Source organism: Jaculus jaculus, chromosome 1, assembly GCF_020740685.1.
Source record: "Jaculus jaculus isolate mJacJac1 chromosome 1, mJacJac1.mat.Y.cur, whole genome shotgun sequence".
NCBI lineage: Eukaryota > Metazoa > Chordata > Mammalia > Rodentia > Dipodidae > Jaculus > Jaculus jaculus.
Window position 1 is genome coordinate 43,286,919 of NC_059102.1, and position 13,572 is coordinate 43,300,490.

Consider the following 13,572-nt stretch of genomic DNA (forward strand, 5'->3'; position numbering starts at 1 on the left):
GGGATGTGAAGCCCCAAAGCAGCAGCTTCCATAGGCCCCCTGCATCACGATGACTCCTTGCATGCTCCTCCCTCAGCCACAGGGCAATGGCTTACTTAGAGAATGGGGACCCCTGAGCAGCCACACCACCAAGAAGCCTCCTCCCACCCTGAATGACTTCCCCATGGCCGCTTCAAGGAGCTCCTTGTTCCTGTCCAGGAGTAAGGGGTCCTTACAGCACCAGTCTGGAGGTGAGGGCTTACTCAGAGCATGGAGATTCCAAAGAAGCCGCTTCAATGGAGCTCCTCTGTGACAGGATAGCTCCATAGATGCTCTTCCTCAGTCTCGGCTGGAGGGCTTATGTACAAGCATGGAGACTCCAACAAAGCCTCCTCGATGGAGGGAGCGGAGCACATTTTTACTTGAACTTTTACCTTCTTTACCCTCTGTTCCCCTCCACCCCCCAGACCAGGCATCACTGTCTACGGCTGGCACAGGGGGCACCTGAGACTCAGGTGGGGGTCTCATGGCCCTGTCCATGCTCTCTCTGGTGAGTTGTCCCAGCAGCTTTTGTTAAAGCTGATAGTAGCTGTTCACTGCTTTCAGTGCTGAGGACTTTTGCTATACAACTGTAGTAAATTCTAAATTTTGTTAATGTGAGGACCTCATTGCACAAGAATAACATATCTGACTCCAAAAGTTTATTAATATGTGTGTACTTTAAACAATTAAATAAGACTATTCATAGCATCATTTTGTAGATATAGTTTTCACTTAATGGAGCTTTGAGATATTTTGTAGATATAGTTTTCACTTAATGGAGCTTTGAGATATTTTAATGTTGTACACACTGATTAATGGCTACATGATACCTGCTTACTAGATGTGTAGGTCATCTTTATTTGTCATTACAGACAATGCAGCAGGGAGTCTGTTTATCTGCCTGTCTGTCACAGCTAGTAAAGATGGTTAGAATTCAGGTCCTGTGCCCCTCCTTACACACAGTGTTCTTTTCATCATTTTATACTGTCCAAGCTTATTGCTAAAAGTCAAATATTAGAGTTTAGATTGAGCATAAAGTGAATATGATACTCTCTGACAATGTTTTAATATAATTACATAATTCTTGTCAGTAATTAAGATCATTTTTCCAAATCCAACTAAATATCCTGAGGTTGATGAAATGTTTCAAATGTATTGCAAGATAATATATGTGAAGCAGTAATATTATGAAAAATGGTTCTATATTTAAATTTTTGCCCAAGAGGTAGATATATATGAAACATAGTTGTTAACCAATACTTGATATCAGCTGCAGTTTTGTTTTTCCAGGTTTTCCTTTTAAAACCCCAAGGATCTTCAGAAGATCCTAAAACCTTAAATAGTATCTACTTAAATGTTATTATTGGTAAAGTTCTGTTTACCATGCCTTTTTTTTTCTTGTAGAATCTTTAGATGACTTGACTAACCTGGTTGTAAAGTTATTTTCTGAAGTAGAGAATAAAAATGTCCCGTTGCCAGAATTTCCTGAACACCCTTTCCAAGAAGAACATCTTAAAGTAAGTGTATACATGCCTGTTATTTTTTCTATTTAATTTGTGGATGTATTTGTTGGGGTAATTAATTCCATTTTGTATATTAGGATCATATATCAATAAAAATATGCCTGAATGTTTGTATCATTGTCTACTGATTGGTTTCAGTAGCTTAGCTTTGGCGGACTATTAAAGATGTCATCTAGTGCCAGAAGGCAAACCCCCAAACTTGCCTTCAGGATTCAGAACACCAAATACAGATTGCTTTAACCACTGTAACAAAATGCCAGTAAATTAAAGCCCAACTCATTTTTCTTGAGGTCAGTTCTTCGTGGCCTGATAGTTTAGGATTAACTGGTCATATTCTTCAGAATTTGTAAATATTTCACTTAATAGGAGTTGTATATAGTAAATCTTTTGTGGTTTGTTTTCCCCCAGCAACTATATAAAATTGTACCCATTAAGGATATTAGGAATCTTTATGTGACATTTCCCATACCAGACCTTCAGCAGTACTACAAGTCAAATCCTGGTCATTATCTTGGTCATCTGATTGGACATGAAGGACCTGGAAGTCTGTTATCAGAACTTAAATCAAAAGGTGAGTGTCTTGAACTCTGAATGTAGGACCATACCATGTCTTTCACTGTAGTCTCCATTTTCTTCTAAAGGAACATTTTAATTAATTATTTTTAATAACTTCTTAAAAATATTTTATTTTTATTTATTTATTTGAGAGAGGGAAAGAGGCAGAGATAGAGAATGGGTGCATCAGGGCTTCTAGCTGCTGCAAACAAACTCCAGATACATGTGCTCCCTTATGCATCTGGCTTATGTGGGTCCTGGAGAATTGACCCAAGGTCCTTTGGCTTTGCAAGCAAATGCCTTAACTGCTAAGCAATCCCTCCAGCCCTATTTATTTTTTTTATTTGGGGGTTTTTGTTGTTGTTGCTTGTTTTGTTTTTTGAGGTAGGGTTTCACTCTAGCTCAGGCTGACCTGGAATTTACTATGTAGTCTCAGAGTGGCCTCAAACTCATGGCAATCCTCCTACCTCTGCCTCCCGGGTGCTGGGATTAAAGGCATACACCACCATGTCTGGCTTTTTTCTTTCTTTGAGATAGGGTCTTGCTGTAGCCTTGTCTAACCTCAAATTCACTGTGTAGTCTTAGGATGGCCTCAAACACACAGCAATCCTTCTACTTCTGCCTCCCTAGTCTGAGATTAAAGACATGTGCCACTGTGCCCTTATTTATTTTTCGACACAGGGTTATATGCATTTCAGGCTGGCCTGAACTTCTGGTCCTTTGTCTCTACCTCCGAGTGTTAGTATTATAGGTGTGCACTAGCTCACCTGGTTTATTCAGTGCTGGGGATCAAACCCAGGGTTTTGTGCATTCAGGCAAGTATTCTGCAAACTGAGCTACATCCTCAGCCTTGGAAGGAAGATTTTATTTTAGGTGAGACACTATAGTAAATGAGAAAAATGATGGTTACAGTCTGCCTCTGTTTTTGGTTTGGGGGCTCTTTTCACATAATTGGTTTTGGCTTTCAGTATCAATCAGTGAAGGTTAGATATTTTATTTATTTTTTTTTCAATTTTTATTTATTTATTTGAGAGCAACAGACACAGAGAGAAAGACAGATAGAGGGAGAGAGAGAGAATGGGCGCGCCAGGGCTTCCAGCCACTGCAAATGAACTCCAGACGCGTGCGCCCCCTTGTGCATCTGGCTAACGTGGGACCTGGGGAACCGAGCCTCGAACCGGGGTCCATAGGCTTCACAGGTGAGCGCTTAACCGCTAAGCCATCTCTCCAGCCCAAGGTTAGATATTTTAAAAGGTGGAATCCAGGCCTTGTGCATTTGGCAAGTGCTCTATCACTGAACCATACACCTGGGCTTTAAATGAGAAGGAGGTTAAAGTGAAAGTTCAGTTAAGGGTAGTGGCTCATGTATGTAACCCTAGCACTTGCAAGGCCAAGGTGGGAGAATCTCCAATTCAAGGCTAGTTTAGGCTGCATAGTGAGGCCTTATGTCAAAAAAAAATCAAAACAAGCTGGACATGGTAGCACTCACCTTTAATCCCAGCTCTCACAAGGCTGAGATAGGAGGATTGCTGTGAGTTTGAGGCCAGCCTGACCACATAGTGAATTTCATGTCAGTTTGGACTAGAGCAAGACCCTACTTTAAGAAGCAAAACAACCAAAAACAAAACAAATAATCAAAACACATGCTGGTATTTTTTACCACCTCTGAAAATCAGTCTCAGTTGTTATTTGCCTGCTCTGATCCATCAACTCAGAAAGGCATAGGATTTAGAAAATCCCTTTACTCCTTAGCCTCTGTTTTTATGTAACATTTAAACACAGTACTCTACCCTTATTAGGAATTCATTTGTGGGTCTTTAGAAAGTTGCTACTTAAAAACCTTTAGTTTGAAATTGCTTTTCTAGACTTTTTTTTTTCCTGCAAAGACCATTTTAATCTTTTCAGACATATAGTGTGAATTTGGCCAGTCATGATAGTGCACACCTGTAATTCTAGCATTTAGGAGGCTGAAGGAGGAGGATCACTACAAGTTCAAGGCTAGCTTGGGCTACATAGGGAGTTCCAGGTCAGCCTGAGCTATTTCTCTCTCAAATAAAAAAACCACAACAAACAGACCCCTATGGATGGAATTGTGTGTCTGGAGGGTACTTGTGTTTGAATCCAGGGCTTTGTGCATATGAAGTGAGCACTGAGCTTTATGCCCAGTCCTAGTTGTGAAAGAAATTGAACACATAATTATGTTGGTTTTCTTTGAATGTTGCAGGCTGGGTAAATACCCTGGTTGGTGGACAGAAGGAAGGAGCTCGTGGTTTTATGTTTTTTATCATTAATGTGGACTTAACCGAGGAAGGATTATGTAAGTATTAATTGGTCTTTTCAGTTTTGAATGAAAATTGACTTCATATAATTTTTTGAATTTTGTAATTATGTATCTATTTTATGTTGAAAAACTGTAAATACTTAATCCATGTATTTTTTAATGTGTCAATTGGTCTTTGTTCCGTAGATGATTTCCCCATTGCTTTAACAGCTGATCATTATGTCATATTCATAAAATGTGTGCTTGGCTTTTCATTGTTCATTTACTGCCCTGCTCCCCATCTGTCACATGTGTCTGAGTCCACAGGGCCGTATGTGGGACATCTGAAATTAGACTCAGGGAGATGAGGTCTCTACCTTCTAAGAGAGACCCTCTCCTACTTACCTGACTTTACTGTAGGAGTGAGCTCACTACTTTGAAGGATGCAAGGACTGAATGGTTTTTAAGTGTGCCCCTTTTTTCCAGTACATGTTGAAGATATAATTTTGCACATGTTTCAATACATTCAGAAGTTACGTGCAGAAGGACCTCAAGAATGGGTTTTCCAAGAGTGCAAGGTACTTTTGTTTCACCAAAATCTGTCTTAAGGAATCTCTTTTTCAAAAACAAATATATGTGAACTAATAGAAATTTAAGGCCCACTTAAACTTTTAAGGTTGGGTTTTTTTCCCTAATTAAAGTTTAAAATTTTGTAACATATTGTATTAGTCAAGGTTTAGTCGTACTGTGTAGTACAAAAGTATTGTACTAGTCAAAGCTTCATTGTACTAGTTCAGTTTGCTTCTTGAGGCACAACTTAGGGGTAAAGACATCAGGTAGTCTTTTTTTTTGTTTTTTTAAAGGAGAGAAAAAGGAAGAGAGTGGATTGCTTTTCTGACCCTTAGAAGAAAGCCAATCATTTTGTTAAGTAGTAGTGTTCAGGGTTTATGTTAGGCATGAAGTCTGTCAATTTTAGATCTAGTAATAAAACTTTATAGCAAACTCTGAAAAAAATAGTGAATTGTTTCATATATGATTGTTTTCTTAAAAGTGATTTTATTAGCTGGGTGTGGTGGTGCACACCTTTAATCCCAGCACTCGGGAGGCAGAGATAGGAGGATAGCCTTGAGTTTGAGGCCACTCTGAGACTACATAGTGAATTCCAGGACAGCCTGAGCTAGAGTGAAACCCCCATCTCAAACACCCTCCCCCCAAAAATATAGTGATTTTATTGGGCTGGAGGGATTGCCTAGTGGTTAAGGTGTTTGCCTACAAAGCCAAGGGACCCAGGTTCGATTCCCCAGGACCCACTTAGCCATATGCATAAGGAGGCACACATGACTGGAGTTTGTTTACAGTGTCTGGAGGCCCTTGTGTGCTCATTCTCTTTATCTCTTTTTCTTTCTGCCTCCCTCCCTCCCTCTTTCTCTATCAATGAATATTTAAAAAGTGATTTTATTATTGTATGCATGGAAAAGCATAGCTATCTTTTTTTTTTTTTTTTTTTTTTGATTTTTCAAGGTAAGGTCTTACTCTGGCTCAGCTGACCTGGAATTCACTATGTAATGTCAGGGTGGCCTCAAACTCTTGGCAATCCTCCTACCTCTGCCTCCCGAGTGCTGGGATTAAAGGCGTGTGCCACCATGCCCAGTGTCTTTTTTAAAAAATATATTAAGCAGAAGGTATTTGTCTTACAAATTTTAAAAGGAAGCCGGGTGTGGTAGTACATGCCTTTAATCCCATCACTCGGGAAGCAGAGGTAGGAGGATTACCAAGAATTTCGAGGCCAGCCTGGAACTACAGAGTGAGTTTCATATCAGCCTGGGCTCCAGTAAGACCCTGCCTGGAAAAGCCCCCTCAAAGGGGGGGTTAAAGAGATACACGCTGAACATACTTTAGACTTAAGTTGAGGAATTTCCTTCCTTCCTTCCTTCCTTCCTTCCTTCCTTCCTTCCTTCCTTCCTTCCTTCCTTCCTTCCTTCCTTCCTTCCTTCCTTCCTTCCTTCTTCCCTTCCTCCCTTCCTCCCTTTCTCCCTTCCTCCCTCCCTCCCTCCCTCCCTCCCTCCCTCCCTCCCTCCCTCCCTTCCTCCCTCCCTCCCTCCCTCCCTCCCTCCCTTCCTCCCTTCCTCCCTTCCCCCCTCCCTCCCTCCCTTCCTTCCTTCCTTCCTTCCTTCCTTCTTTCCTTCTTTCCTTCCTTCCTTCCTTCCTCCCTCCCTCCCTCCCTCCCTCCCTCCCTCCCTCCCTCCCTCCCTCCCTCCCTCCCTCCTTCCCTTCTTCCACTCTGGGGCTAAGGATCAAACTTTAGGCTTTGTGAATGCTAGGTAAGCACCCTGTCACTGAATTGAATACCCATCCCAATGAATATCCTTTTTAGCTGGTAAAAATTTAGAGGTATAATCTCTGTGTGTAGAAATTAGGGCTGTAATCTCTATTCTGGTTGCATTTCTTTAAAATGGGTCACCACAATTATCATTTTTTAGAGTCTTTAGATCTCACCAGATTCTTTGATACAGTTTTTCTCAACTCTTTGAATACTATAGTAATTTCAGTAGTTTAGTCAGTGAAACCATATTCCTTTTTACTTTTTATGTTTTTCTAATGAAACAGTGTTTTGTTTGCTCTTTGTAGTGCAGGCTGACCTTGAACTTGTGATCCTCCCACCTTAGGCTACTGAGTACTAGGATTACAGACCTGCACCATCATGCCCAGTTTGAGAACCATGTTTGTTTAATTTCTTTTAAAATTGTTTTCCCTTTTAGTTTGATTTTAAGATAGTTTAATAGGTTGAGTTTTAAGAAGTTTTTATTTCCATGTCTTTTTTTTTTTCCAGTGCTGGGGATTAAACTGTGGGTCTTGCACATGTTTAGACAAGTGCTTTACCACTGAACAATATCCCCAGACCTTTTTCCATAGCCTATACATTCCTAAATTAAGTACCACTGTTTTATTATTAATTGTTATAATAATAAATTTGGAGCAAAACATTAAAATTATATTTCTAAATAATAGTTGACTTGTGTCTAATTGGATTAACTTTCTGTTTTAGGACTTGAATGCTGTTGCTTTTAGGTTTAAAGATAAAGAGAGGCCACGGGGCTACACATCCAAGAATGCAGGGAAATTGCATGTAAGTTTATTGTTTTACTGTTTTCCTGTACAGCGATATGTAGCATGTTTTAGATTCCTCCATATGTTACTTTTAAGTACTATACAAATGGTAAAAATTCATGCTGTTATGAAACTTTAGACTTTGTAGCAGCTGAGCAGCGTTTGTTGACATAATGTTTAAGATCTCACTTTTCAACATCCTGAAAATCATTATCTGTAACATTTTTATTCCATACACGTTGTTCTTTAAATAGCTTTTAGATCTACCCTGTGTCAGGTGCTTCCTGTCTAAAAATTTTAGATCATCTAACTTTCTCCATTTCCTTGTTATCACTGTAACCCGAGCTACTGTTACCTGACCTGTACTACCATAAATCTCTTACATGTTTTCTATCTTGTCTCCTAGTACAGTTTGCTTCTCTAGCCTTAGTGATTTTTAAAACATGCATTTTACTTATGTATGTATTTATATGAGAGAGAGAGAGAGAGAAGGGGGGGGGGAACATGTGAGAAAGACTTGGTGCACCTGGGTCTCCAGCCACTGCAATCAAACTCCAGACCTTTTTTTTTTTTTAATTTATTTGAGAGAGAAAGGGAGAAAGAGAGAATGGGCCCACCAGGGCATCCAGCTATTGCAAACAAACTTCAGATGTATACACCACCTTGTACATCTGGCTTATGTGGGTCCTGGGGAATCAAACCTGGGTTCTTCGGCTTTGCGGGCAAGTGCCTTAACCACTAAGTGATCTCTGCAGCCCCAAACTCCAGACATATGTGCCACCTTGTGTGTATGTGCAACCTTGCACACTTGTGGAAGACATGCATTTTAAACTGTATTTATGGATTGAACCCAAGGTCTTACTCGGGCAGAGCAAGTGCTCCACCACTAAACTACTCTTGTAGCACTTCACTGATTTTTTGGGGGAAGGGGCTTGAAACCAAAATCAAATTGTTTATTCTTCTGTGTAAAGTCCTTCAATGGTTTTCCCTTAGTGTTGACGTAAAATCCAAAATCCTCCTAGACCTACCTCTGGTCCCAGACAATCAGACCATTCTCCACTCTTCAGTCTTCCTCTGCTATTCACATTCTGCTCCAGCTATACTGACTCTGTCTAATTTGCAAGCACTAAGTTTACCCTTCCCGTCTTTTTGTGGTAATGTGGATTGAACCCAGGGCCTTTCTCATGTTACACAAGCACTCCACAACTTGGCTTCATGCCCCAACCCCCCCCCCCCCCCCCAGGTAGTGTCACACTGTAGCTCATGCTGGCCTGGAATTCACTATAATGTCTCAGGGTGGCCTCGAACTCATGGTGATCCTCCTACCTCTGCCTCCTGAATGCTGGACTAAAGGCATGCGCCACCATGCCTGGCCCAACTTTTGTTTTCTGACTTGGAATTCATTATGTACTTTTTTTCTTTTGTTTCAATTTTAACATTTCACAAGATCATTTTTTATTTGTTGTTGAAAGCAGTTGAGGATTTGAAGGTACAGTCTAGAAACAAAAGCCAGATCTTCATTTTTACAACATAAAAAATGCTACTTCCTGTCAAGCTAGCTCCTGTACTACAGCTACAGTAAGTAGACAAGGGGTCTGGAGCACACCTCTTAACCTGACCGGAACACCGTTGGCACTTAGCCTGCCGTACATGGTGACCAACCATGCCGTGGAGTAGTGGGTTTCTTGTTTCATGCTATCTTGGGTGAAGATGGCATTCCCTGGGAAGCTTCATTCCCAGGAAAGCTGTGGTGGCTGCTTCCACGCCTTTTGTACTTTCCAGTTCACTTCGTGCCTCACCATGCAGTTTTGAAACAAGATCTCATTACATCACTCAGGCCAGCCTTGGAATCTCTATAGACTTGACAGGCCTTCAACTTACAGCCTTCGCATTGTGCATCGATGGGGTAACAGGACTGCTCATTCTTTTCGGGCCTTTACATTCGCTGCTGTCCTCACATACATGGCCACCCAGCCTAGAGTAAACCCCTGTATGTGCTTCTTTCTTAAATTCTTCATAACACCTCTCACTAAAATCATATCCCGTGCTTATTGTCTGCCTCCCTCCCAGTTAGGATATGTGTTCCTTGGACGACAAGGACCTTCTGTGTCTTTTAGCCATTGTATCTACAGTACCTAGAATAATAGCTAGCACAGAGTAGATGTTCAATAAATTTTTAGTTAGTCCTCAGTATTTTGGAAGTTGTGTTTACTAAAAACCATTATTTTTCTATACTAGCCAAAATCCATTTCATTTATTTCTCTAAATGTTTGTGTGATTTCATTCATTAAAAATTGAGAGGAAATTCTATTTGTAAAAATGTGTGTGTTTCATATTAAAAATCTTGTATGAGCCAGGTGTGGTGGCACATGCCTTTAATCCCAGCACTTGGGGGGCAGAGGGAGAGTATCGCAGTGAGTTCAAAGATAGCCTGAGACTACATAGTTAATTCCAGGTCAGCCTGGGCTTGAGCAAGACCATATCTCAAAAAAAAAAAAAAAAAAATCCTATATGTGTCAGTATTAGACTGTCAGATTTTCTTAGCACGTACCAATTTTTAACCAGAAATAGTGTATTTTCCTCAAAAGAAATGTGAGACCCAGGTATAGTGACTCATGTCTGTAATCCAAGCACTTGGGAGGCCAAGGCAGGATAGTGAGTTCTAGGCCACCCTGGACAACAGAGTAAGAGCCTGTCTAAAAAAAAAAAAAAAAAAAAAAAAAAGGTGATTTTGTTCTCTATAATGTAAGTTAATGAGAGATGATGGTATTTTTGGCAGAATCAGCACAGTCTATGGGACTACTTAAAGATATTGTAGGTAGGGCCAGGAGGTTAGCTATGGAAGAATTTGTCTAGTATGCACAAGGCCCTGAGTTCAATCCCAGCACTGCAAAAAATAAAGATGTGGTAGTAGAGGGAAGAAGAAAGTTTCCCAGTGGAATGGAATGGAATGGGATGGAATGGAAGGAAAGTGACACATAAAATAATATATCTAACATGTTAGATTTCTATTTGCCTTAATAAATTAAACCCATGGTAGCCTGCACATTTTAATTATTTGTGTTTTCCTATTTTAAAGTACTATCCCTTGAAAGGAGTACTCACAGCAGAGTATTTACTGGAAGAATTTAGACCTGACTTAATAGACATGGTTCTTGATAAACTCAGACCAGAAAATGTCCGGTGAGTCACCTATATGTTTTACTATGACATATTAAACGTTTAGTTGTGATTTGAATCTAAAAATTTGTGGTTATAAATGAGTGATTTTAATTCTTTTCTTTAAATCAAATATGATTATAATATGGTTGTACTTGTCTATAATTCCAGCACTTGGGATGGGGAGGATCAGGAATTCAGGGCCAGCCTCAGCTGCATAGTTTGAGGCCAACCTGAGCTACATGAGGCCCTATGTCAAAAAACATCAAACAACAATTGATTGATTGCAAAAGTAGAGAATAGAGGCCGGAGAGATGGCTTGGCAGTTAAGGCAGTTGCCTGTGAAGCCTAAGAACCCAGGTTCGACTTCCCAGAAACCTCACAGGCCACACACACAGGATGATGCATGTGCACAAGAGGTTAGAGGCCCTGACATGTCAATTCTTTCTGTCTTTCTCACATATTCTCTCTCACACACAGAAATGAACAACAACAACAAAGTAAAGAATAGGAGCCTTGTTCATATAGCTCTGAAAATAAAATGTCTGTCTTCTAAGCATGAGGATCTAAATTCAATCCCCTGTACTCACATAAAGTGCCAGATGTGGTGGCATGTGCCTGTACTCCCAATGTGGAGGAAGTGGAGAGAGGCATCCCTGGGGCTTACTGGCCAGTTAGTCTTGCCTAATTGGTGAGCTCTAGGCCAGTGAGAGACCCTGTATTAAAGGAGGTGGCTGGTGTTTCTGAAGGTAACACCTGAGCCTGTCCTCTGACTTCCACATGCTCACATCCTGATATTCACATGTGTGAGCACACACACACTCACATACTTATTTTGTTTAAGCAGAGAGTAATACAATGAACAAACACCAAGCTTCAGTGGTCAATATGTGATCAGTCCTTTTATCTGTACTCACTCCTCTGTACTCAAACTCCCTAAGTCAGTGATAGAAATGACACTAAAGGGTTGGGGATATGTCTCACTGTGTAAAGTGTTCAGATCCTCGGCACCCTCATAAAATGCTAGTATTTTAAAGTTGTCTAATCCTTACTCAAGAATTGATTATGATATAAAAAATTCTACTCAAAAAATTGATGTTAACAAAAGCTAAAGATTGGTGAGCTAATCTTTCTCCCTTTAATAATATTGCTCCTTTTCAGCTCTAGATAATCTGTTTAAATACTGAAGAATACAAAATGGAATTTTTCATTTCCAGTCAGTGAATGACAGAGAAAGTTGAAGATGAAATAGTTATATAACCGTGTTGTTCATCCCTGAAGTAGCCTAGATGGGAATGGGAGATAGTCTCTGTGATTTAAATGACTTAAAGTAATACAGCACAGTCATAGGTTACAAGGACTATATACCAAAGGTACTTGCATTTCTGTGTATAGCAACATATATATATATGTAAAGGAGGGGGAAGATTTAGAATATTTATAATACAACAGAACCATAAATGCTCAGAAGTGACATTAAAACAAGACATTTATGCAAAAAAAAAGAAAACCCTACTAAATAGTGCTGGAGAGATGGCTCAGCAGTTAAGGCTTTTGCTTGCAAAGCCTAATGACCCAGGTTTGATTCCCCAGTATCCACCTAAAGCCAGATGCGCAAAGTGGTACATTGTGCTGGAATTTCTCAAATAGTGCCTCTTCTACTTTTATGGTTTCGGTATATATTTGTTTGTTTATTCCAATGAGTTTAATTAGGGTTACATATAGGATCGTGGCTGTGGAGTTTATTTTTGGAACAGGGTCTGAACTGGAGTGGTCTCTCAGGCTTCCTCACTCTTGCATAGGAAGTGTTCTTAACTGTTGATCCATTTCTCCACCCCACAAATAAACTTTTTTTTCAAAGGAACATGTTTGTTTGTGCTTAAGATAGAATCACACTTTATCATCCAGGCTAACCCTGAACTCATAGTAACCCTCCTGCCTCAGCCTCCCAAGTGCTGAGTTTACAGGCATGAGCCAAAATGCCTGGCTGAGAGGCACTTGGTTAAAAAATGTTTTTGAGCATTTTTTTTTAAAATTTTTGTTTTGTTTGTTTTGTGATTTTTTTTGTTTTTGTTTTTGTTTTGAGGTAGAGTTTCACTGTAGTCCAGGATGACCTGGAATTCACTGTGTAGTCTCAGGGTGGCCTTGAACTCACGGCAGTCCTCCTACCTCTGAGTCCCAAGTGCTGGGATTAAAGGCATGCACCACCACACCTGGCTCTGGCTTTGAGTCTTTTAAAAAATGTTTTTATTTATTTGCAAGCAGAGACTGAGAGAAAGAAAGAGTGAGCAAGCATGGACATTCCAGGGCTTCTTACTGCTGTGAATGAACTCTTAAGTGCATGTTTCTACTGGACGTCTGGATTTATGCAGGCACTAGGGAATCAAACCCATGATGGTAGGCTTTGGTAGCAAGTGTCTTTAATCACAGGACTATCTTCCCAGCCCTGGTTTTGAGTCTTAATACAGTTTTTGGTAGAGCATGTTCAAGGCCTGGGTTTAATCCCAAGCACTGAAAACAAACAAAAATTTGTTAATGTTAGATCACATGCAGCTGCTTGAAGAGGCCCAAGGCCAAGCAGGAAAGCAGAACCAGCCCCTCTGTTGCCAGGGCCCTCAAGAGCCCCGTTGTCCTCTTTCATGATGTACTGTCCTCCGCAATAAGCCTCTCCCCTAAGAATAAATCTGTTTCAGCATCTAATAAGAATGTTTCTTTTAATAATCTTACTTAGAATATTGTACAATTCTACTAATAGAAGAATAGAGTTAATCTAATTTGAATATCTTTTTAAAGAGAATGAAACTGAAACCAGAGAGGCTAAATGATTGCCTCATTTAGATCTTAACTGTGATTTTGGACAGATTTCAAAGAATGTGAGTCAGAGTATCTACCAAATCCAGGTTTGTAATTGCCCGGTCTGTGTCCTTCCACTAGTTGTTTGAATTT

At 40.1% G+C, this 13,572-nt stretch overlaps 1 protein-coding gene across 3 annotated transcripts in view; it reads left to right on the plus strand.

Annotated features, from left to right (window-relative positions):
- The window catches only part of Ide (insulin degrading enzyme), a 123,023-nt gene that overhangs the window by 65,079 nt on the left and 44,372 nt on the right, over positions 1 to 13,572 (plus strand). For all 3 annotated transcript variants that reach the window (XM_045153594.1, XM_045153580.1, XM_045153587.1), the window contains exons 6-11: positions 1,426 to 1,538; positions 1,953 to 2,115; positions 4,324 to 4,416; positions 4,846 to 4,937; positions 7,406 to 7,486; positions 10,547 to 10,650. In XM_045153594.1, coding sequence (XP_045009529.1) covers positions 1,426 to 1,538; positions 1,953 to 2,115; positions 4,324 to 4,416; positions 4,846 to 4,937; positions 7,406 to 7,486; positions 10,547 to 10,650 — 646 coding nt within the window. The remainder of the gene's footprint in view (positions 1 to 1,425; positions 1,539 to 1,952; positions 2,116 to 4,323; positions 4,417 to 4,845; positions 4,938 to 7,405; positions 7,487 to 10,546; positions 10,651 to 13,572) is intronic.